A 22,388-nucleotide genomic window follows, 5' to 3' on the forward strand; every position below is an offset into this window, starting at 1 on the left:
AAACTTATATCGGGTTAAAATTGCCAATGGAATTGGAAGTTTGGGGCGGAGATTGGGGACTGCCATCAATTGACTTGGACTGTTTGCAAATCTTGGTACTTTAATTTTTTTTTTTTTTTTTTTTATATTTTCCTTCTTGTCATTAGTTAATAATTTTTTAAATTTCAGGTTTATTGTAAATTATCTGGGGCACCCGTTCAATTAAAAGTAAAAAATAATCCTCTTACTACTTCTTTGCCGACATTCCGACACGGGCAAGTTGTTTTGTATAAATTGCAAGATGTAGTGTCTTATTTACAAAGTAAAAACTTTTATGCCGATCATATATTATCTTCAAGAAATATATCGGAGATTCAAGCTTATATAGAATTACTCAAAGAAAAGTTGTACCCTGGTTTGCAGTTTGTTTGGTAAATTTGAATTTTGTAATACATTATAATTTATTTACCATTCAAAATTTAAATTTGTTATTGTTTTACAGGTGGGTAGATAACAAAAATTGTGTTAATTTAACAAAGTCATGGTTTGCCAAAAAGCTTATGTTTCCATTAAATTTTTATTATCCTGGTCATTATGAAGCGCAGGCTAAAAATTTAATAACAGCATTATATGGATCATTAGAAGAAAATTTAGCAGCAATAGAAACACAAGTTTGTATACCTTAACAATATATTTTAATTTCATTTTTTAAACTTAATCTAATATTAAAAAAAAAAAAATTTAATTTTTATTCGTAGTAATGTGATAATTGTCTTTTGCATAGGTGTATAGTGATGCGGAAAAATGTTTAACGCTATTATCTAACAGATTAGGAGAATCAAAATATTTTTTCGGAAATCAGGCAACTTCATTGGATGCAATCATTTATTCTTATTTAGCTCCTTTGCTCAGGGCTCCATTTCCAAATCCAACTCTTCAAAATCATTTAAAAGCTTGTAATAATTTAGTTAGCTTTGTTATAAGGATATCTCAAAAATATTTTCCTGCTATATCTGAAGGTAATTTTTTTTAATTTCTAAAAAATTTTATATTGTTATTTGATATAAATTTTTATTTTGTGCAGAATTTGAAAAAACTCAAAAGGAAAACATTCAAAAACAACAAACAAATGAAGAATTTCCTAATAAGAAACGAAATCAATTTATAGCAGGTGTAATTGCTGTCTTGGCTATGGCGACATATGCTTTATCGTTGGGTATAGTTCAGGTAAATTCGATTAATGAATTTAAAAAAAATTAATCAGAGTAATTTAAAAAACCAATTTAAGTATTTTTTTAAATAAAATTACTTATATTATTTTATATTTGTTTTTAGACTTCCAAATATGTAGACACAATCGAAGATGAAGGCATTGATGATGATGACGATTAAAAATTATTAGAAAATGGTTTTTACTTAGTAAAAAATATTTTATTTTTCTTAAATATATATATATGATTATTACATAACATTAAAACAAAATATGAGACTGGTATATTAATTCTGTTTTATTTTACTTTTTTATATGCAACATAAACATTTTTTTTTTCTTTTTCGGAACCAGACACTAAATAATAAGTAAATTTTTTTTATTCTCATCAGTTTGATTTTAACATATTAATGTAAAAAATATTTATAAAAGACACTTTCATTCTCGATGAAAGTCATTCTTCTTTATTCAAGTCAATCAAGCTATAAGGATGAGAATTCGTTTGTAACCATGCAAATGATACATCCATAATAATATAAAGAACTTTTCTAATCTTTTTAAGAAAAAGTTATCCATTTTTAAAAATTCTTTCAACCCCAAAACTTATGTAACAAAATCATTTGACTTTGTAAAAAAAAAAAACTATCGACAAATTTGATATAGGATCAATTTGTTTTATTAAAATGTTTTTAATATTTAATTCATTAAAAATAATTTTTTTTTTTTGAGATTTTATAAATGCGCTACTAGAATAATTCCTATTTTAGGAAAAATAAAAATAAAAAAAATTATGTAAAGCAATTGATAGATATTCATAAGATCTTGAAATTTCAAGGGCAAGTTTTTAAGAATTATTACGAAGAAAAATTAATAAAGGTAAATTTAAAATATAATTTTTAAAGAAATTACACTAAAATTAATTAGAAAATTTTTCAGTTCATAAAATCTCCAAAACATTTTTATAATAAAATAAATAATTGTACTTATTTCCGGCATTTTTAATAAAAATATACAGACGACATTGAATCCCTGAATTTACCCGCCAATATTGAATCAATTTGAGAACGTACTTTCTGCTTTAGCATAAGCTAAACAAAGAAAACAATCGTTTAAGTGTATTATTTAGTATTAGAAAAACCATGGCGTCGTATGGTTAACATATACAACGAGTTCATTTAAAAATTTATATTTAATCGAGGCGTGGGTAAAATGTCTCCTAAATTATCCGTATTTGCGGACCGGTTTTTTTTTTTCTTCACTTATTGTTTTCAGTATCAATTAATAATTAATTTAAATTAGTAAATATCATTTAATCCTTTATTTTTTAAAAAAAATAGAGTGTTACTTTATGTGTCCGAACGCGTGTTAAAATCGGTTATTTAAAATTTTTTTAATTCGTTGACAGCATTAGTGTTTCAAGCCGGGGGAAAAAAAAAAGCGGTTATGATAAGTTGTTGTTAAAATTGTGTTATAATCACGTCGATTTATAAATTAAAAAATAATTTTTTTTATAAATCAATCGAATTTACTATTTATAATAATATATTATATCGAGCTTAATTTTGTTATGAATTAAACATTCCGGCCGCCATTTAATAAGAATAAGGAAGGGCCGAATTTTGGATAGTAATGAAGCGGGGTAAAAAATGAAATCATTTTAAATAGAATGTATCGACCGTAAGGTAAGCATGAGAGATAATCGTGTTTAATTGTTAATTCGACTCGAAGTTGAGAGCACATGTTCAAAAAGAGCCTTTGCAGGTCTTTGGTAGAACGCAATGCCGGTTTGAATGCACAAAACGCGGTACAATTCTCGAGTAAGGTGACATCTTGTGAAGTGAAATAATTTTGTTTTAGATCGGAAAAAAAAAAAATTTTTTTTTTTTTTTTATATATATTTGAGTTCGATAATTAAATTAAATAATTTTGTTTGTTTTAAATGTTTTAAGTAATATTTTTCTAAAAAAAAAAAAAAAAAAAAATTTTATATAAAAGTAATAATAGAATAATTAATAATAATTTTTTTATATATATTTTTTTCGTTGAGACTAATAATAATAATAAAATAATAATTATTATTATTATAATAAATGGTGAATTTATATTCGGTGTAAATTATTTAAATATTTAATAATTATTATTATTTTTTTTTTTTTAAATTTTATTTTAATACATTATAATCGTTTTTATCCAAAACGTTATAAATTATAATTTTTAATCGCAAGTTTTATGTTATTTTATAGACACGGTAAATAACCGTTACAAATAATAATAATAATAATTTTATCATTTTAATTAGTGAGTTTTATTATAATTTGGAGTTTTATATATTTATATTGGAATATTATTGTAATATCAGCAAGAAAAACGTTTTTTTTTTTCGTTTTTTTTTTTTTTCGTTTTTTATTATTCTCGTCAATATAAATCAAAAAGGAAAGGAAAAAAGTAAAAATGCCGGCGAATTTATGCGATATGGAAAGAGCGGGTAACGGTGTTGATGAACGCACCCTTCAACTTGCTTTCGAACTTTCTATGTTGGGATTAGATCACATATCGCCATCAACAATGGCGAATTCCGGTGTGGTTGCCGATGATAATTTGGATGTAACCCTGTCAAATCCTGTGGGATTTGCATCGTCCATCATTGAAGAAGTGAGAAATAAAAGGAGCCAAAACATGACGGAATGTGTTCCCGTGCCTAGTTCGGAACATGTTGCGGAAATTGTTGGACGCCAAGGTAAGTTTTATTATTATTATTATTATTATTTTATTTAATTAATTATTAATTATTTAATTTAATTCCATTGTAAATTACTTATAAATAATGCCCTTGTGTGAGATGATGGGGGTTGAAATTTTCTTCAGGGTTGTTTCATTTGAACCAAACGTCACCAAATACTATAGTAGCCATCCATGTTTTTTAATCAATAGTAAATTCATTTTTACTCCCCTCCCCCCCCCCAAAAAAAAAAGGGAAAAATTTTGAATTGACGTCAAAAGGCGGTTTTAAGCACGTGGCCAAAACATTGGATAAATTATGATAATATAATTTTTTAAAAACATAACAAGAAAAAAAATTTTGTTTTCTATTATTAAATGATAGCGAGAGTGAAACAAAAAAAAAAGTTTGTGTTTGTGTTTGTGTTTGTTTTAAAAACAATGATAATGATAATATTTAAAAACAATCATGCACTTGATTGCTTGAGCAAGTTGTCAAATGAAATGAAAAGTAAAATGTTTTTATGAAATAAATGAATCTGGTTGGGTTTTGGATCCCACGAATTATTCTCAGGTATTCGATTTGAAATGTTGTAGTAACATTTGGAATCCATCCGCCATAATCATGATCTTTCCTGTATAATTATGTTACATTTAGGTTTGCCTTAACAAAAAAAAAAATCATTTTCTTGTTTTTTTTTTTTTAAAACGCGCAAACAAACCTTTCGATTTTTATTATTATTATTTTTTGGTTAAGTCATGACGTGGTAATAGATATAAATCGTCAATAAAATCATCACAAATTATTTTATTTACAAATAGTTTCTCTCTCTCTCTCTTTCTCTCTCTCTAATACAAATGAATTTAATAATATTTAGAGGGATGAAACTTATATCGAAATATTTCCTAATCCATTCGAAAAGTTTTTATCAACAAATACGTGTATCTCACCTTTAAAATTCTATAAATTATTAACGTTTTATATCGAAGAATAAAAATGGCGTTTTGGGTTATTTTTTTGTTACAGTTTTATTACCCTCTCTCTATCTCTCTCTCTCTCTCTCTATTTTTTATTACTGGAACGTATATTTGCCATCTATTTGAATTTAGTTTGTTTGTTTGTGTCATTTCACTGTCAGAATCAAATTTGTAAAAAAAATTTGCCATTTTCTAACTAAGATCCCACACAGACGGATAACTTTTACTACACGTACACGCACACGCACACGCATACACACATTTTTTTTTTTATATACAAGTTCCGAGGTCAGCTATTGCGCAAGGGTACATTGGCCTTTTGGTGAATGAAGGTTAATGCGAAGGATACTTCAAGTACAAAACCAGTTTGACGTTTACTTTTCTTTTAGTTTTTTTTTTTTTTTCTTATAATTTCGTATCAATTCTTATTCACATAATCAAAAGCAAGTAATTCAAACCAGACTATAAGAAAATTATGCATACACACACGCGGATTCGTACGATATATTAAATAATAATAATAATAATAATAATGCTTTTAATTTCAATTTTTTCTCATTTTCTTTCTTTTGTTGATCGGTCCATTATTATTATTTAACTGTTTTTCGAAAATATTATTTTACAAATGTGCAATTATCGTATTGGTTCTTCAGAGAAACGAACATGTAGTAGTAAAACGGTTTAATAATAATAATAAAATTTTTTTTCGTAATGGAAAGAGAGAGAGAGAGAGAGAGAGAGAGATGAATCTTTATTATTTCATAAAGTTATGAATAAAGAAATAGTAGAAGGTCATTTCATTTTTAAAAAGATCTCTAAACTCTAAAAAAAAAAAAAAAAAAAAAAAAAAACGTTTCGCAATAATATTATATATATACATTCCTGGAACAAAGGGAAAAAAATATAAGAAGTTATAGTCATCGTCTGGAGTCGTTAATGATGATATGAATTATATATTTAGATTTTTTCGCTCCAGAGAAAAGGTTTTTTTTTTTTTTAATTTTTTAATTTTTATTTGTCTTTGTGTGTAAGTTATTGTGTTTGAAAGGGAGGGGGGTTCCCCGATATTTCGTTGCTTTTTAAACCAATTTGAAATTTTAAGAAATAGTAGTAGTTAATTTTCTATTAGATTATTACAACTGTTGAATTGTTTAATATGGAAAACCGCCCCTAAGTATTGGTGGAAAAAGGAAACCTTGGGGTGGGGGTGTGCTGTTGTTACGTCATTCAATTTGCACACTTACACTCTCTTTTGATCTTTTTTTTTCTCTCTCATAATGGGGAAAAAATGGCTAGTGTTCTGGGTTCACGTCTTTTTTTCTTTTGAAAGAAATAATCATAGTGTAAACTCTGAGCTCTTGATGTACCTGAATTGACACGATTCGGGTTTTCAGGCTTCATTAATTCTCTCGAAAGAGAATTCGTTTAAGTTTTTTTTTGTGAGGTCCGCCTAAAAAATGAGTAAAATTGTATATCGGTGGAAGAGTGAGTGGGAGAGGGAGAGGAAGAGCGAGAAAGAGAGTGAAAGAAAGGAAATTTAGCTAGCTGCACCTTTATTATAAAAATATTTTGAATTTGTTCTCCACGTTGAACCTTTTGTTTTTCTTCTGTTACGTATTTAGAAAAGTGGGAAGGAGGGGAAAACTTTAAGAAAGAATAATTATGAAAAGTTACGTTGTCTGGTTACCCGACATAATAATCATCATTTAACTTGACTTTTGTTTTCTTACATTTTCTTTTAACAACAACAGTGACACAAAATGAGCGTTAGATGAGTTTTAAAAAAAAAAAGTTAAAAGTTATTAAGATCTATTTATTTTTACCTGAAATGTATTAAATGATTTATAATCGTAATAATAATAATAATAATAATAATAAGGGAAAGTAGTAACCTTGAATTTTATTTTTATGAGTTGCATCATATTTTTATTAAACGAAAATTTCATTTCTTCAAAAATTAATAAAAAAAAAAAAGAAAAACTTCTCATTTATTATTTTTATAATCTTTCCATAGACTTTTACTAAAAATATTCCGATGATGAATGGATCGGAGGGAGGGGAACCCCCCTCACCGATAATTAATAATAATTTTTACTTTTTCGTTAAATTATTTTTAAAGAAATTACACGCTAACAAGAAATGATTTGTAAAGTAATTTTTTTTTTCTCTCTCTCTCTCTCTCTCTCTCTCTATTGGCTAATAATTTCGAGCGTAGTTATTACGTATTTCCGGTGCGTATACAAAATCCTTGTGCGTGTGTGTTAAAAACTCTTTTTAGCTCCGTCATAATAAATAATTTTCTCTTCGTATAATCTTTTTGGATTTTAATAAATATTTACTAAAAAAAAAATTAATTATGTTGGTAATAATAATAACTATGGCGTAAGAAGAATTTTTTATTATTATTATTTCAATGACACATCGTTGCTTAAAAGACGACGACGATATGTGTGTGTGTGTGTGTGTTGTAGTCTGTGAACTCCTTGACTTTCAGGAGCATAATAATAATTTTACGAGGTCAGTGTCTCCTATGAGTTTCAGTCAAAGTGAAGGCCAGGTTAAACGGTTGTATTAATACAGAGGTCAAATTTCCAGACTTTATGGGAGGGGGGAGGCAGGCGGAAGAGACGCGACTGTGCTAGGTGGTGGTGGTATAACACGTACATTTAAACATAATGACGAAAAAACCATTTTTTTATTATTAATTTGATAAAATATTAACAATATTAATAATATTTCTCGTAGTCGTTTTTATTATTATTCGTCTGCTTTATTTTGAGTAGGGGCGAAGGCGGGGGAGAAAGGAATTTTTTAATTGAAATTTTCTTTAGAGTGTCAATGTTGTTGTGTTAAGGAAATGTATGTAAATACAATTTTTTCTTTTTTTCACGCCATTAGAAAGCTTGAAAAGGCCATACATAGATTCACGACCCTTGAGTGAGGTGTAATATAGAGAGAACAATTATATAAATTTGTTCAACCTTGAATTATAGTTTGTTTTTGTGTATATAAATTTTTTTTTTTTTTCGAAATCACGATTTTTAATGTTTTTTGTAGCAATTACAAATTCGTTTCGATGTTTTGAAAATGTCCGAACAAATCGTGTTTTCCAATAAATATCTACACGCCGAACAACAAAAAAACAAAAAGAGAATAAAATATAATATTCGTGTTTTACGATTCCCCCTCCCCCTCCTCCCCTTTTCCGCAAAAGAAACAAAAAGAAAATGATGATAATAATGATAAAAGAATTAGTATAAATTTTTAAAATTTTCTTTTACCTGTACCTGTGATTGTAATAAGAGGTAGATAAAGAAAGAAAAGTCTAAAGAAAAATTTAAATAATGGGCAAACAACACAAAAAAAAAACTTGTTTGAAGTCAATGTCAATGGAAATGATATAGAAAAAAAAAAAAATATCAGACGGGTTTCATATGCTACCAGTCGTGGGGAGGGGTAGGGGGAAGGGGGGTAAATCGTTTCGTACTTTTATTAAGGTCTTTTGCCTAATACTCATAAATTGCATCATTATTATTATTATTATTATTTAATTTAATCTGTCTGATCATCTCCGGGATATACCAGTCGTCAAAAGGGGGGCTCGAATTAATTTCCAAACATAAATTTTTCAACGCGAATTACGTCATTTTCCTTTTTTCTTTTTTCCTTTTTTCCTGCGATTTCAAAACGAACGTTTTACGTTTGGGGGGGGGGAAATTGCGAGAGGAAAGGGGTAAGAATTTTCATCTTAGGTTTGCCAATACAGAAAAAAAAGTTTTTTCGAAATTGATTCGAATTTTATTAAATTAATTTGTTCGATTTTCACAAAACAAAAAAAGGAAAATTTGGGGAAAAACTCACTTTTGAAGGCTTCTTTCCTTGTTTTGTTCGTAAAAAAGTTTTCCTTTTTTTTCCTTTCCCCCCCCCTTTTTTTTTACTCTTGAAACCCCCCAAAAAAAAGTTTGTAATTGATTGCTTTTATTTTTTTTTTTTTTTCAAATCTTTTCAAAGATAATTATTTTTATCTTTACGGCCTTGAATTTGAATTTGTGGTGGCCGAGCTAAATCTTATTTTTAAAATCGACGACAACGAACTCGAAAAGCATTTTTTTTTATTATTATTATTTCTTCTGCTATATTCAATTATGATTTGATTGAAGGAAGAAGAAACGTACAAACGAGTGAACAAACGAACAAACAAACAAGAATTTTTTTTTTTTTTAACGAACAAAACGTTTTGTTTAGAAAACATTTTTATTTATTTATTCCCCCCCTCCGGATAATTTTATTATAAAGTTTTATACGTTATCAATTGATAGCAAAACGAGAGATTCGAGTTTTTTTTTTTTGGGGGGGGAGGAAGAGGAGGAAAGGTAACGAAATTTTCCGTCGTGAATTTTTGAAAAAAAAATTCATTGTAACAAACAATGGGATCTCTTGTTCGAAAATGTTTTTTTTTTTTGTAAGAATTTTCGAGTTAATGTCAACAACAACAAAAAGATAAAATCTGTTTTTGGTTACACAGACTTATTATATCTCTTTCTCACAAAATGATTTTCGTATTAATTTTTTTTTTTTTTTTAAATAATTCCGACAGCGTGTTTTCCCCCCATTTTCCGAATTATTTTCCTTTAAAATCTTTCTAAAAATGTTATTGTTGTTGTTACCTATAAGTTATTTGGGTTTGTTTGTTTTAACAACCGCCAACAAATTCGTAATTCATTCTCATTCATTAAAATAAATTTTTTATTTGAAAACATTGCGAAAACGTTTATGTTTTGTGTATTTTTGTTTGTCTGATTACCGATTACAAACTAACTTTAACAATTGTTTGTTTGTTTGTTTTCTTCTTCTTCGACAATTAAATATTTCAAACAATGTTGATATGTTCGTTTTTTTTTCGACTATTTTACTTCCCGATTTGGGGCGTGTGATATCACGATGGATATTGAAAATGTCTTTTGTTTTTTTTTTTTCTGCTGTCAGTAGCTAATTTTCGACAGTAATCTTGGGGGGAAAATTTTAATAATGATTGGTTTAATTTACTCTTATGATAGCACGAATTTCGAAATTGTAGATTTTATTATTATTATTAGATTTCTTCCTCTGATGATATAAAATCATGATGCGTTCATGTGTGGTAAAAAATTTTTTTTTTTTATAAACAAATAAACTTTTTGTTTATAAAAAAAAAAAACGATTTTAATACGTTCGAATAAGTTTTTTGAACTCGGTTTAAAAAATATTTTTTTAAATAAAATTTTTTTTTTTTATTAATTTATTTAAGTATCACTTGTTACAAACATGTCTACAAAAAGTTAAAACAAACGAGAGAGATAAATTTTCGAGAAAAAAGGAGAACAGGTACCTTTTTTAGGGGTTGGATTAAAAAAAAAAAAAAAATTTTTTTTTTTTAAGGGTAACAATAACCAGAACAAATAACAAAAATATCCGTGAAGGTTGTGTTTTAACAAAATGTTGTGAGGGTTGTTTAAAAAAAAAAAAAAACCGTTATCTTATAATTTAATAGTTTCCGTTTTGTATTTAATAAAAAAATCTAAATTTATTTATTTATTTATTAATATTTATTGACGTTTTTAACTGTAAGAATAAATTTTAGCATTGATTTGACGTCGAATAATAATGATTTAAAAAAGTTAAAAGGAAAAGTTCGAAGAAAAAATAAAATGTTTAATTGGCATTAAAAAAAAAAAAAAAAAAAAAAAAAAACCGATAATGAAGCTGGAATATCAATAATAATAATAATAATAGGCTCTGTAGTCTGTAGGCTTTCATCACGGTTGAACTCGTATGATCGAACCGAGAATCCCTCGAGAGAGTTTCATGAACTCTTCGAGGCCAACCTTCTCTCATACCTAATTACACCTATTCTAATTTTTTTTTTTTTATCCTGTTTTTTTTTTTTTTTTGCCACATTTGTTATTAAACATCAATACACACACACACACGTCGTTCGTGTAAACATACTTCTCTCTCTCTCTCTCTCTCACTATCGATATTCATTTAAAATTTCCTGTTTGCTCTTTTTTACAATCAGACATTTTAAATTTTTATTCGATTATTTATGTATTTTATATATGATTCATTTTTAAATCTTTAATGAATGAGAATAACGAAAAAAAATTAATAAATAAATAAACCGGATATGCATGTATGATTCCCATCGCAAAACGTACGAATTTAAAAAAAAATGTTTGTATTTCCGGAAATGACGATTTAATATTTGATTTGAAATTTTTTTTTTCGAATTCGATCCATTTGCATTTTCAAAAATCCGTCGTTTTTCTTATTAATTAATTAATTTATTAATTTATTTATTGTTGCAATCGATCGTTTGTTTGTTTGTTTGTATGTTTGTTCGTTTATTTTAAATTCGTATTGTGACGTCGTATATGACGATATTTTCCAACTACATCGCGTATTCAAATTATTATTGTTTCTCTTTTTTTTTTTTTTTTTTTTTTTTAAATTTTTAATCGAGATGATTTTGTTTGTTCGTTTGTTTGTTTGTTTGTTTGTTTGTTACGATGATGAAACGAGAGAGAAGATAATTGAAGTTAAATTTATAACGTGACTTTCTATTTTGATGAGAAATTTTTTTTTTAACATTAATTTATTTGTTTATTGCTGCTTGAATTATATTAATAAAAAAAAAATACTTGAAGGAGTTGTGTCAATTATTATTATTATCATTATTATTATTATTATTATTATTATTATTAAAACACATGGGTCATTAATTATTTTGTAAATAACTAAATGATTTTAAAGTTTAAGAAAAGAAAAAAAGAAAAAAAAAACTATTGAAATAATCTTACATTAATGAAAGGAAGTGATAATTAGTCATTAGTTTGAGTGTCCTTGAACCTGAAGGTATTTTTACCTCGTGCCTGTACAATCCTTTGCTTATCGATGTTAACCGAGTTGAAATTATTAATAATTTTTTTTCATTGTGAATTTTTTTTTTGGGTAGTTATTATGTGAGGAAAAAGCAAATGCCAACGAACTAACTAACTAGTCTCTCGTTCTACGTTTCTCTTTCTTTAATGTATTCCGGCAATATAGAGGAGTTGCCACACAATCTAATAATTGGAAAAAAAATCTTTAAATTGTTGTTTGTTGTTTGTTGTTGTTGTTGTTATTGTTATTGTGCGATCTATTATGTGAAAGATATACGATTAGAATATTGCACGAGAGTCGGTTGTTATTTGCTTATTTATTTATTTATTTTTGACAAGGTTTTGGAATTTGCATGAATTAATAATGTTGGTTGTTTAAAATCCCCTCCGGTTTCGGTTGTTGTTGTTGTTGTTGTGGTTTTTTTTTGTTTTTGTTTTGAAATGGCGCAGTTTTTTTTTTTTTTTTTTCAATCCTTGACATTGCTTCCTAACATCATCATCATAGAGTTATAAAATGTTAAGGTGAAGGAAAAGGAAGGCCTATGACTAAGTCCAGTTGTTGTAACCTTGACCCAGGACAATGTACTCTCGATGATAGACAACGTCTATCTAATGCAATTTTAAAAAAATTGCAAAACCTGACGGAGGCGGTAGGGGAGGGGTAGTGGGGGGAAGGAATATTTTATTTAATAACGTCGATAATTTTCTTTTCTTTTTTTTTCTTCTTTAAATATTAATTTCGAATCCATTTTTTATACGGATTTGAATTTTTTGCTTATATGGTTACGTGTTTAACTCGTCAACAAGGTCTACCAACTTTATAAAAAAATTTTTTATATGAAAACATTACAACTAAAAATGGTATTGATTTCTTATAGATAGATGACATCCGGTGATGATTTGTAATTCTGTTTCATAAAAAGAAAAATCGAAATTATTATTGGGATCCCCTCCCCCTTATTTTTTTTTTTTTTTTAAATCAAATAAAAACATTTAAAACGCGAATACAATACGGGAAAATGTTGTTGCTAAGAACTTTATTTAGTTTCATCAAAAAAAATTTTTTATTTTTATATCAGAGTGCATGTTTGTTATTGAATTATTGGATGATTACGTCATACAAACATTTTTGTTTACATCGATCGAAAATATATATATATATATATATATATATATATATATATATATATATATATATATATATATATATATATATAAAACATAACATAAAGTTTTTTGAAATTTTATTAATTAAAAACAAAAACAAAAAAACTTATCGAATCCCGTTTCCTGTTTTGTTTTGTTTTCTTAACTGAATTTTCGACCGAGGACCTTCAAATAATTTTTATTTATTTATTTATTTATTATTATTATTTTAAACGTGTATCGATTTATTGATTTGTATAAAAACAAAAACAATTCATCGTAATGTTTCGACGTTAAGGACATTCATTCAAAAAGAAAAATTAGCAAAAAAAAAAAAAAAAAAATTCTGTGGGAAAATAAAACGTGTTCGAGATAAAAAATATAAACCGCATAAAAATGAGCGGGAATACATATATAAATTTTTAAAAAAAATGCAGGAGAATGAATGGGCATTGAGTTGTTTTGTAGGCGAGGGCACTTCCTGCCCTCACGATGATGATGATGATGATGATGATTTAGATGGGTTGACTGCCAAAACGTAGTACTAGTACGTTGTTCCCTTGACGATATATTCTGTTATGTATTTTAAACGTGTTTGAGTCACGATGCGCCATATGGAAGTGGTTGAAGGTTTATTTACGTTTTTTTTTTTTTTTTTTTTTTTCTCTCTTTTCTTTTTCTTGTGGGAGTCGAGAATGAACAAGTAGTAGCAAAGACAAAAATAAATAATAATAATGATAATGATATTCAAAATAAGTAAAGAAAGTCCATACTTTAACTGTGTGAATACTTGTTGGAATTTTTATTTTTTTTGTTTTTTGTTTTTTTTTTTTTTTTTTTCTCTTTATTTTTACGTTTCTTGGGCTTCTTTAATCGATCGATCGATAAATCAAAATGTTGAAATTTTTAATAAAATCCATTGGCTGGCTAGCCATTCATCAAAATATTATTATTATTATTTTTTGTTTTGATTATTCAGGCATAATATCTTCCATATTACTTTGTTTGCTTGTCTTTGAAATTTGTGTGGAGGAAGGTGTCCTTGAATGTTTGGTTCACACGGCTCTCGACTTCGAAAATTCGAACTTGAGGTTATGTCTAAGTATGGATAAAGCTATCCGTTTCGTTCTTTTTGTTGGCCTTTCATTTTCATTTGTAATGCGAATACGATGACGATGACGACGACGACGACGGGTATCATTGTGTCGTGAGTTTGTTTTTTTTCCTTCTCTCTTTCTCTTTCTCTCTCTGACTCTCTTTGTCTCTTTCATTTCGAGTAATTTCAATAGACAAGTTTTCATTTTTAGTCACGGGTATTCTCCTCCTCCTCCTCTCCTCTGCGGAAATATATAGTATCCCGAAAGAGACATATTCAAATTGTATTCCGCCGACACGTCTTCTTATAATAAAACGTCTGTGAAGGAATAGAAAATTGACTATGAGCCAGGAACACACGTTTGGGCAACGCGGTTGCCAGTTGGGAATGTCGAGACATTCACTCGAGGAAATGAGAGTTTGATTATTATTATTATTATTATTATTATTATTTCAAAAACTCCGAGTTCAAGGTTTTTTTTTTTTTTTTTGGGAAGTATCTCGGTAAATAAAGATTTTTTTTTTTTTTTTGTAACTCGTGGGTTCAGATACTTTGTTCTTTTGAAATAATGATGATGATGATGATAATGATAAAGAAGCGGGGAAAGGAAAAAGAGAAAAAAAAAGAGTAATTCTCCAATTTATTAAAAGAGTGAGAGAGAGAGAGAGAGACGTCGGCCTTAATTGCCGTACCTTTGTTTTTGTCGTTGTCGACTATCCGTAATAATAATAATAATAATGCATAGACTCTTTAAGTCATTAAAAAAATTTCAATTTTTTTTTAAGAATTTGATTCGTTATTGGGGGTGGGGTGGGGATGGGGGTTGAAAATCACGACACAAAATTTTAATTTCATCACCGCCGCCGCCGCCACCACCACCATCACATTCGGCCTTCGATTGAATAATACTAATCGTAGTTGAAATTTATTTAAAAAATTTTTTATTGTTTCGCCGCCATTACGTTTAGGATTTCGTCTCGATTCAATTCATTCTCCATTTTTTTTTTTCGTTTTAAAAAGAAAGAAAGAAAGAAAGGAAAAAAAAAATCCCCACATGCACCCCCGATTTTTTTAAATAGTAGTTTATTTATAGATCGAAATATTTATATTAAAAAGAAAAAAAAAAAAAAAAAAAAAAACAAGAATCTCGTAAATTAACAAGATGAAAAAATGAAATTTTACTGTGTGCGTATCGATAAAAAGAAAAGAAAAGTGCATTGCCACCATTTTTAAATAATAATAATAATAATAATAATAATAATAATGATAAATTTCCAATCGAAAGCTTTATACACGTGCTCGTACGTGTACGTGTATGTGTATTTATTTATTATTAAACGAACGAATGCCATTTTATGTTTTACAACTTTGTTTAAGTTAAAATGGCGCCAAAACCAAAAAAGAAAAAAGAAAACTCGACATGCCTAAAATTTGCGTTATGTAAATATTTGTTTTTTCTCTCTCTCTCTTTCTCTTTCTCTCTCTCAATCTTAACTTGACCAACCTCAATACATATTATTTTAAGTTTTTTCTATTTTTATAGATTTGTGAATTTTAGAAAATTTTTTTTTTATCGGACTTATCCTTGAAATATAAAAAATTTTCTTTTTTAATCAGTTTAAAACATTTTCTTTTTATTGTGCAAAAAAAAAAAAATAAAAATATATAAAATGTGACTCCATTTTATTTTTATTAGTAGTTTGTATAAATGTATACATTTTTTTTTCTTGGGGGGGGTAGGAGGAATGGGAGAAAAGGGGAAGGAAAAAAGAGTGTCGTTGATGAATAATTGGTTATTTATATGTATCGGTCCATGAATAATAATAATAATAATGTGGAAAAGTTGTCGTGGAAAAGCGCATACACACACACACACGTTGACCTTTTTAGTAATGGTGCCCCCCTTTTATGTTATGAAATTTAAGGGGAATCTTGAGGGAATTAGTAGTAGTAGTTGTTGTAGTTGTAGTTAAACGAAAGAAAAACCCTTTACGAAAATCTATTCATTTTTTTTATTTTTATTACTTTTTGTTTTTAAAAGTTTTTTGAATTCATTGAAAAACCTTGAAATTTCTATTCTCGTCGTAAAAAAAATGTGCGGGGCGCTTAAACGAGGAGTTATTATATGAGTCTTTGGTTCTCCTACAGATTTTAGTACGTAGACGAAAAAAAAAAAAAAAAAACAATCAATTGGCGCGTTTTTCGAATTAATTTCAAAATGTCGGATCAATATTCATTTTAACGTTTTGTTATATTTGGTATTTAAAAAAAAAAAAAAAAGGAAACGAAACGTTCGACTGATGAAATTTCGTCGTCGTAATTATTTTTTTTGTTTAGTAATTAATATGTGGGTCACATTTTTGGTAAATGAGATTGACGTGGTTTTAGAATTACGGATTTAAAACATATTCCATAAGTTTTCAAGCCGGGAAATAAATACGATTGTAATGGCATCATCTCCCACGCAAATATAATTGTGACACCACGGCAATTAAAATGACTCATCCTAGGCGGCGGTGCGTGAGTGCGTGTGTGCGTGCGTGCGTGTGCGTGAACTTATGGGCGATGGAATCGTATTAAAAAAAAAAAATTTTTTTTAAGATGTATTTCCTTGAATCGAATTTTATGGCGCTAAAATATGCCAAGACTCGAGCCAATTTATTTATGCGCATTTTTTCTTTAAAAAAGGAATGCGAGCGCGTATCAATTAAAATATTTTGGTTATGCCGGTGTATGGCAAAGGAAAAAGGAAAAAGGAAAAAAATGCCGAGTTTTTATTTAAAACCGAACCGAAAATATTAGAAATGAAAGGAAAGATAAAAAAAAAATTCATTAAATGATTTCCAAAAAAAAAAAAAAGAAACTCTTTTTACCTGAGAAAATGATTTTAAAGAATTTTATTATTATTATTATTATTTGGTTTCATCTTGTTGTTCGGTTTCAGGTACCTATTTTTCTTTTTTTTTTTTGCACAGTAAAAATCGTGTACTTTAATCACATTTAATTTCGATAACAGATGTTTTTAAAATGTACAATGATTTGTACAACACAAAAATAAAACCTTTTTTTTTTTATTTTTTATTTGCGAAGCGGAAATACCTGAAATGATTTGTTTTGGAGGAAAGAAAGAAAGAAAAAAAAAAGAGATTTTTTTGAGTGGTTTCCGGTATTTTTTTTTTTTTTATTTCTATTCTTTTCTCGTGAGTAAAGAAAAAGAAGAAAAAATGAAGGCCACGTGATATGAGAACATTGTCCAGTTCTTTTTTGTATGGAAAAAGAGAGAGAGAGAGGCCTTCGAAAGAGTCGAGGATGGTTCCCCCACCAAAGTGTGTGATACCATCATTATATACATACTTGGGTGCTACAGTTGAAGGTCGGACAAACTGACCGACCGACAATTTCTTTGTCTTGTTGTTTCCCAATGTAATTGTCTACGGTTTTCCTTTTATCGTGCGTTGCGGTTTTTCTTTTTTTTTTGGGGGGGGGGAATTTCGGTTGTAGAAAACAAGAAACAAAAGGGAAATTTTTTTTTTTTTGGGGAGAGATATGTGGACCTCCGAATATTTTAATGCATATAGATGATGAGTATGCCTTCTTCTTTTTCTACGCGGTTATTTATGTAAATTTTTTGGCATTTTCACATTTCCAAGGCTTTGAGCTTTGGAAAAAAGAAAATTTTGAAACTTTTAATTATGCGATTCTAACTTTCACTCTCTATAATTTGATGTTTTTTTATTTCGGCCATTTTTTTTTTTTTTTTTTTTTTGTAAATTTCCCGCCAAATTTTAAATTTGAAAGCTCGCTTTTAAAATGATATTCCATCACCTTTTATCCATACTTTTGTTTGTTTGTTTGTTCGTTTGTAATTTTCGCACAATAACAACAAGTTTGCATTTGGAAATATACAAACGCATAAAAACTTGTTTTGTTTGTTTGTTTTTTTTTTTTGGTAAATTCAGGTCATGTGATCAGTAAGAAAAATAATGAAAATCCTTTTTTTTTTAAAAAAAAAAAAAAAATTAAATTATTTTTTTTCGTTTTTTATTTTTATTTTTTAATTTTGTCTTTTTCGAAATGTGTCTCCCCAATTTAAAAAGAAGCCATAAAAGTATATATATAACATGTATAGAAAAAAAGTGGAGGACGGGAGGACGGGGCGGGGGAAATTTTCGTTTATTGATTTTGTTTTTAATTATTCGCATTTATAATTCTTCTTCTTAAATAAAAAAAAAAAAAAGGAAAATTTTTTAAAATTTTTGTTAGGTGGTTAAAGAGGTGGGGGAGAGGGGAGGGAATTAATCAATGCGACTAAAAACAGCAGCAAAAAAATAAAAAAGAAAAGTAAAACCTTTTATAGACCCTCGAGTTTTGTAAATTATTATTTAAAATCTCTTAAAAGGTCAACCTTATTTGTTTCTTTTTTATTGTGTGAAGTGTAAATTTTCATTTGTGAAACAAAAATTATTTAGTAGTAGGTAGTTTTGTTATTGTACCAACCGAAAAAAAAAAAAAAACGTTTTCACCCTTAAAAAAAAAAGAAACCCTTAAAAGAAATCCAAATATTTAAAAAAAAAAAAAAAAACTTGCTATAAACGCGTGAATTTTAAATTTTTTTTTTTTTTATGACTTGGATTTATTTTTATTTTTTAAAGTTTTTTTTTTTTTTCCAAGAAGTAACCTTTACCTGAAATGGTTTGTTTGACGGTGATGGTGGTGGTGGTGGTGGTAGTTTTTTTTTTAGGGGTTTAAAATTTCTTTTTTTTTTTTTATTTTATTTCTCCCCCTTTGTTAAAATTCTTACGGGGCATTTGTAAATGTACAGTTTTGTATTTTCATTGTCGTCGTCTTTCTTTTTTTTTTTTTTCTTTTAGTTCTTTGATTTCTTTTCTTTCTCTCTCTCTCTTTTTTTTCTTTTTCTTTTTTTCTTTCCTTTTTCATTAAAAGACTCTCTTGTTCATCATAGAAAAAGATAATTTTTTTTTTTTTTTTTTTTTTGAGGTCATCGTTTTGTTCTTTTTTATTTTTTATTTTTATTTCTTTTCATTACATCCCTCTCCTTTATTACAATTTTTTTCTATTGTTTAGGGGTGTAAATTTTTTTTTTTTGGAAAACATTCCATCTGTTTGTTGTGTGTACACTACCTTCTATAAAATGATGATGATAGAAATATTTAAATTTGTTTTGCAAATTAAATTATTTGAAAAATTTAAGAATAATAATTTTTTAAAGAAATTTATTCTGTTTGATTGTTTAACACGCTGTCGCGCGAGGAATCCCCCCAAATTATAAAAAAGAAGAAAAAAAATCCCCTTTTTTTCAATTATTTAGTTTTATTTTTAGTATTTGTACACATATATATGTATCGTGACACAGACTGTTCTATGTAAACTCAGACAGTAATGAATCCTAATTACTCGCAGAGACGGTATAATCAAATTATTAAAAAACTAGAAGAAAAAATAAATAAATAAATGTATATATTAAAAAGAATATAAGATGGCGGTAGTGGTGGCGGTGGTGGTGACCATTACAAGTTTTAGTTTACTTAAAGAGAAAACGAGAATTCGTGGTTGTTGAATTTCATCAACAAAAGGTTATATACGGATCTGCTTTCACGGTGAAAACGTCGTAGTATTATTATTATTATTATTATTATTATTATTTCCAGGGTCAAAATTTCTTTGTCGATACACACACGGAATATTAAAGTTTTTTTTTACATAATTTTAAAAAATTAACTAACGTTTTTTTCCGTTTTGTTTTTGTTTCAGGGTGTAAAATAAAAGCACTCCGAGCAAAGACAAACACTTACATCAAAACGCCCGTACGTGGAGAGGAACCGGTTTTCGTTGTGACGGGAAGGAAGGAAGACGTGGCCAAGGCGAAACGTGAAATACTTTCGGCAGCGGAACACTTTTCACAAATCAGAGCTTCGAGAAAGACTAATTTGGGCGGATTACTCGGAGGTTTGTCACCCCCCGGACCTCCTGCCAATATCCCCGGTCAAGTCACAATTCAAGTAAGGGTGCCATATAGAGTTGTCGGTCTCGTGGTGGGACCCAAAGGCGCCACAATAAAAAGAATTCAACAGCAAACACACACTTACATAGTAACTCCCTCGCGTGACAAAGAACCCGTTTTCGAAGTGAGCGGATTGCCCGAAAACGTTCAAGTTGCCAAAAGGGAAATCGAAGCGCATATAGCGATGCGAACGGGAGCGGGAACGTTGAACGGAACGAACATGGCCGATCTATTGGGGGCACCTTTGATCGAAGACAATTCTGAATTACTTGCATCATTGTACAAGACTGGTTTGGGAAGCCTTTTTAGTTGTTTAGAACCTTCCGACACAAATTCCACGACTCTGAATTCGGATGCCCTTAACATGTTTCATCCGACTTCTCTTACATCCTCGGCCAGTTCGGGAGCTTTTAGCTCATCCGGTTCTCTTAGCTCGAACAGCAGTTCATCGTCGAACGGGGGTCGAATCGGTGATCTCGTTTCGATTTGGAATTCGAGTTTAGAACGCGACGAAGGGATTGGAGAATCCCCCGGTTTCGAAACAACAACTACCTCATCGAATATTTGGTCGTTTCCATCGTCGGCAAGCACAACGGGAATAACAACAAGGCCCTCGCCCACGGCTTCCGCGTCTCCCACTGATTCCCTTGCCAGCATCACAGGCATGAGTTTGGGTACCAAACGAGACTGCTTGGTATGCGCGGAAAAGGAAATCAACGCTGCTCTCGTTCCTTGCGGTCACAATTTATTTTGTTTAGACTGTGCTACTCGTCTTTGCGAGGGAACCGAACCCGCTTGCCCCATATGCTCTCGCACAGTATGTCAAGCAATCCGTATATTATCTTAAGAAAATATATATATATATAGCTCACTCGTTTTTTCAAACCCCCCCCCCCCCAATTTTTAATTTTCTGCCTATCATTTCTGTTAAATGTAAAAAGAAAAAAAAAACTAAAAAACTAAAAACTTAAAAAAAAAATGAACGAAAAGACTACTTTTTTATTTTCCGTTTTTTTTTTCTTATATATAATATATATATAATTAATATATATGAATTGATTTGATGATTGATTGATTGATTAATGTTTGGCATGAGATTTCTGCCTAAATTAATTGCATTATTTAATATTATGTTAGCTATTATATTATTATTAATATATATACATATATATTTATATATATATTATTATTATTATTAGTTAGTTTGTAAGAATCGAATTGGTATATATATATATTATAACCATGACCAAGTTTTTTATTTTTTATTTAGTTTTTTAGTTTTTTAGTTTTGTTTATTGTTCTTGCTTTAAGAAAGTTTTATTTTTTTTTTTTTTAAAAAAAAAAATTCAAATTAAAAAGTATTCGCAGAAACCTCGTACCAAATTTTTCAATTTTTTTTATCGATTGATTGATTGATTGTTTATTGATATATAATTTTACAATTTGTCTACGTGTAAGTTTTTTTATTTTTTATTATTTTTTTATTAATTTTTTATCAAGTATTTTTGTTCCTAAGGAAAGAGAAAAAGAAAGAGAGAGTGAGATAGATGGAAAGAAGGCATTAATTATTATTATCATTTTTTTTTTTTTTTTTAATACTAATTAATAATTATGGCCGACCTCTTAACAACAACAGTTGTAGAATCTTTTTTTTTTTTTTTATGTTATACTTGTTATGAAAAGTTTAAAAAGCAAAAAAAAAAAAAAAAAAGGAAGGAAGTAGTAAAGAGAGAGAGAGTGAGAGAGAGAGAGAGAAAAGATAGAGAAATTAGTTTATGTTTTGTTACGTTTTTTTTTTTTTTTTTTTTGTTATATAGGTTGTGTAAAAAGTATTATTATTAATATTATTATTTGACTCCCCTCATGATGATGTATAATCGAAACACTTTTTTTTTTCCAAGAAGGTTTTTTTTTGTTTTTAGTTTTTTAGTTTTTTAGTTTTAGCTTTTCGGGCTAAAAAAAAAAAAAAAAAAAAAAAATTTATTTTCATATAACACGCTAATTTTCTGTTTTCTTTCTCATCAGATTATATTTTTATAACAGTGATATATACACACACATATATATATAAATAATATTTATTGATCATGTTTATGTTTTTTTTTTTTTTGTTCAGTTGGTAGTAGTTTAATTTTCCGATGCATTTTTTCTTTTTTTTCTACAAGGTGAGTGTTTATGTACTTATTTACATATTCACATTGAGAAAAATGGCGGGAAAATGAGATTTAATTTTTTTTTTTTTTTTTAATTTTTTGACGTTTTTATATGTATAATGAGTGTGTGGGAGTGTGTGTGCGTGTGTACGTGTGCGTTCCACGT

The 22,388-nt window shown here is 28.2% G+C and overlaps 4 protein-coding genes across 4 annotated transcripts; all 4 read left to right on the plus strand.

Moving 5' to 3' along the window:
* Positions 1-26: 26 nt before the first annotated feature.
* Phum_PHUM418070 (Metaxin-1, putative) lies at positions 27-1,371 on the plus strand (the record flags this gene model as incomplete). The annotated part of the gene is made up of 6 exons (XM_002429012.1): positions 27-95; positions 169-410; positions 482-650; positions 764-998; positions 1,064-1,206; positions 1,315-1,371. 6 exons carry the CDS (start codon positions 27-29, stop codon positions 1,369-1,371), a joined length of 915 nt encoding a protein of 304 aa, XP_002429057.1.
* A 2,269-nt stretch (positions 1,372-3,640) lies between these two features.
* On the plus strand, positions 3,641-4,113 carry Phum_PHUM418080 (uncharacterized protein; the record flags this gene model as incomplete). The annotated part of the gene is made up of 2 exons (XM_002429013.1): positions 3,641-3,926; positions 4,055-4,113. 2 exons carry the CDS (start codon positions 3,641-3,643, stop codon positions 4,111-4,113), a joined length of 345 nt encoding a protein of 114 aa, XP_002429058.1.
* Positions 4,114-13,685: 9,572 nt separating this feature from the next.
* Positions 13,686-14,304, plus strand: Phum_PHUM418090 (uncharacterized protein; the record flags this gene model as incomplete). Its single annotated transcript, XM_002429014.1, has 3 exons — positions 13,686-13,707; positions 13,931-14,042; positions 14,259-14,304. The coding sequence occupies 3 exons, from the start codon at positions 13,686-13,688 to the stop codon at positions 14,302-14,304; spliced, it is 180 nt and encodes a 59-aa protein (XP_002429059.1).
* Positions 14,305-19,544: 5,240 nt separating this feature from the next.
* Positions 19,545-20,916, plus strand: Phum_PHUM418100 (uncharacterized protein; the record flags this gene model as incomplete). Its single annotated transcript, XM_002429015.1, has 2 exons — positions 19,545-19,617; positions 19,820-20,916. 2 exons carry the CDS (start codon positions 19,545-19,547, stop codon positions 20,914-20,916), a joined length of 1,170 nt encoding a protein of 389 aa, XP_002429060.1.
* Between the last annotated feature and the right edge of the window lie 1,472 nt (positions 20,917-22,388).

Source organism: Pediculus humanus, genomic scaffold, assembly GCF_000006295.1.
Source record: "Pediculus humanus corporis 1103172108185 genomic scaffold, whole genome shotgun sequence".
NCBI classification, from domain to species: domain Eukaryota; kingdom Metazoa; phylum Arthropoda; class Insecta; order Psocodea; family Pediculidae; genus Pediculus; species Pediculus humanus.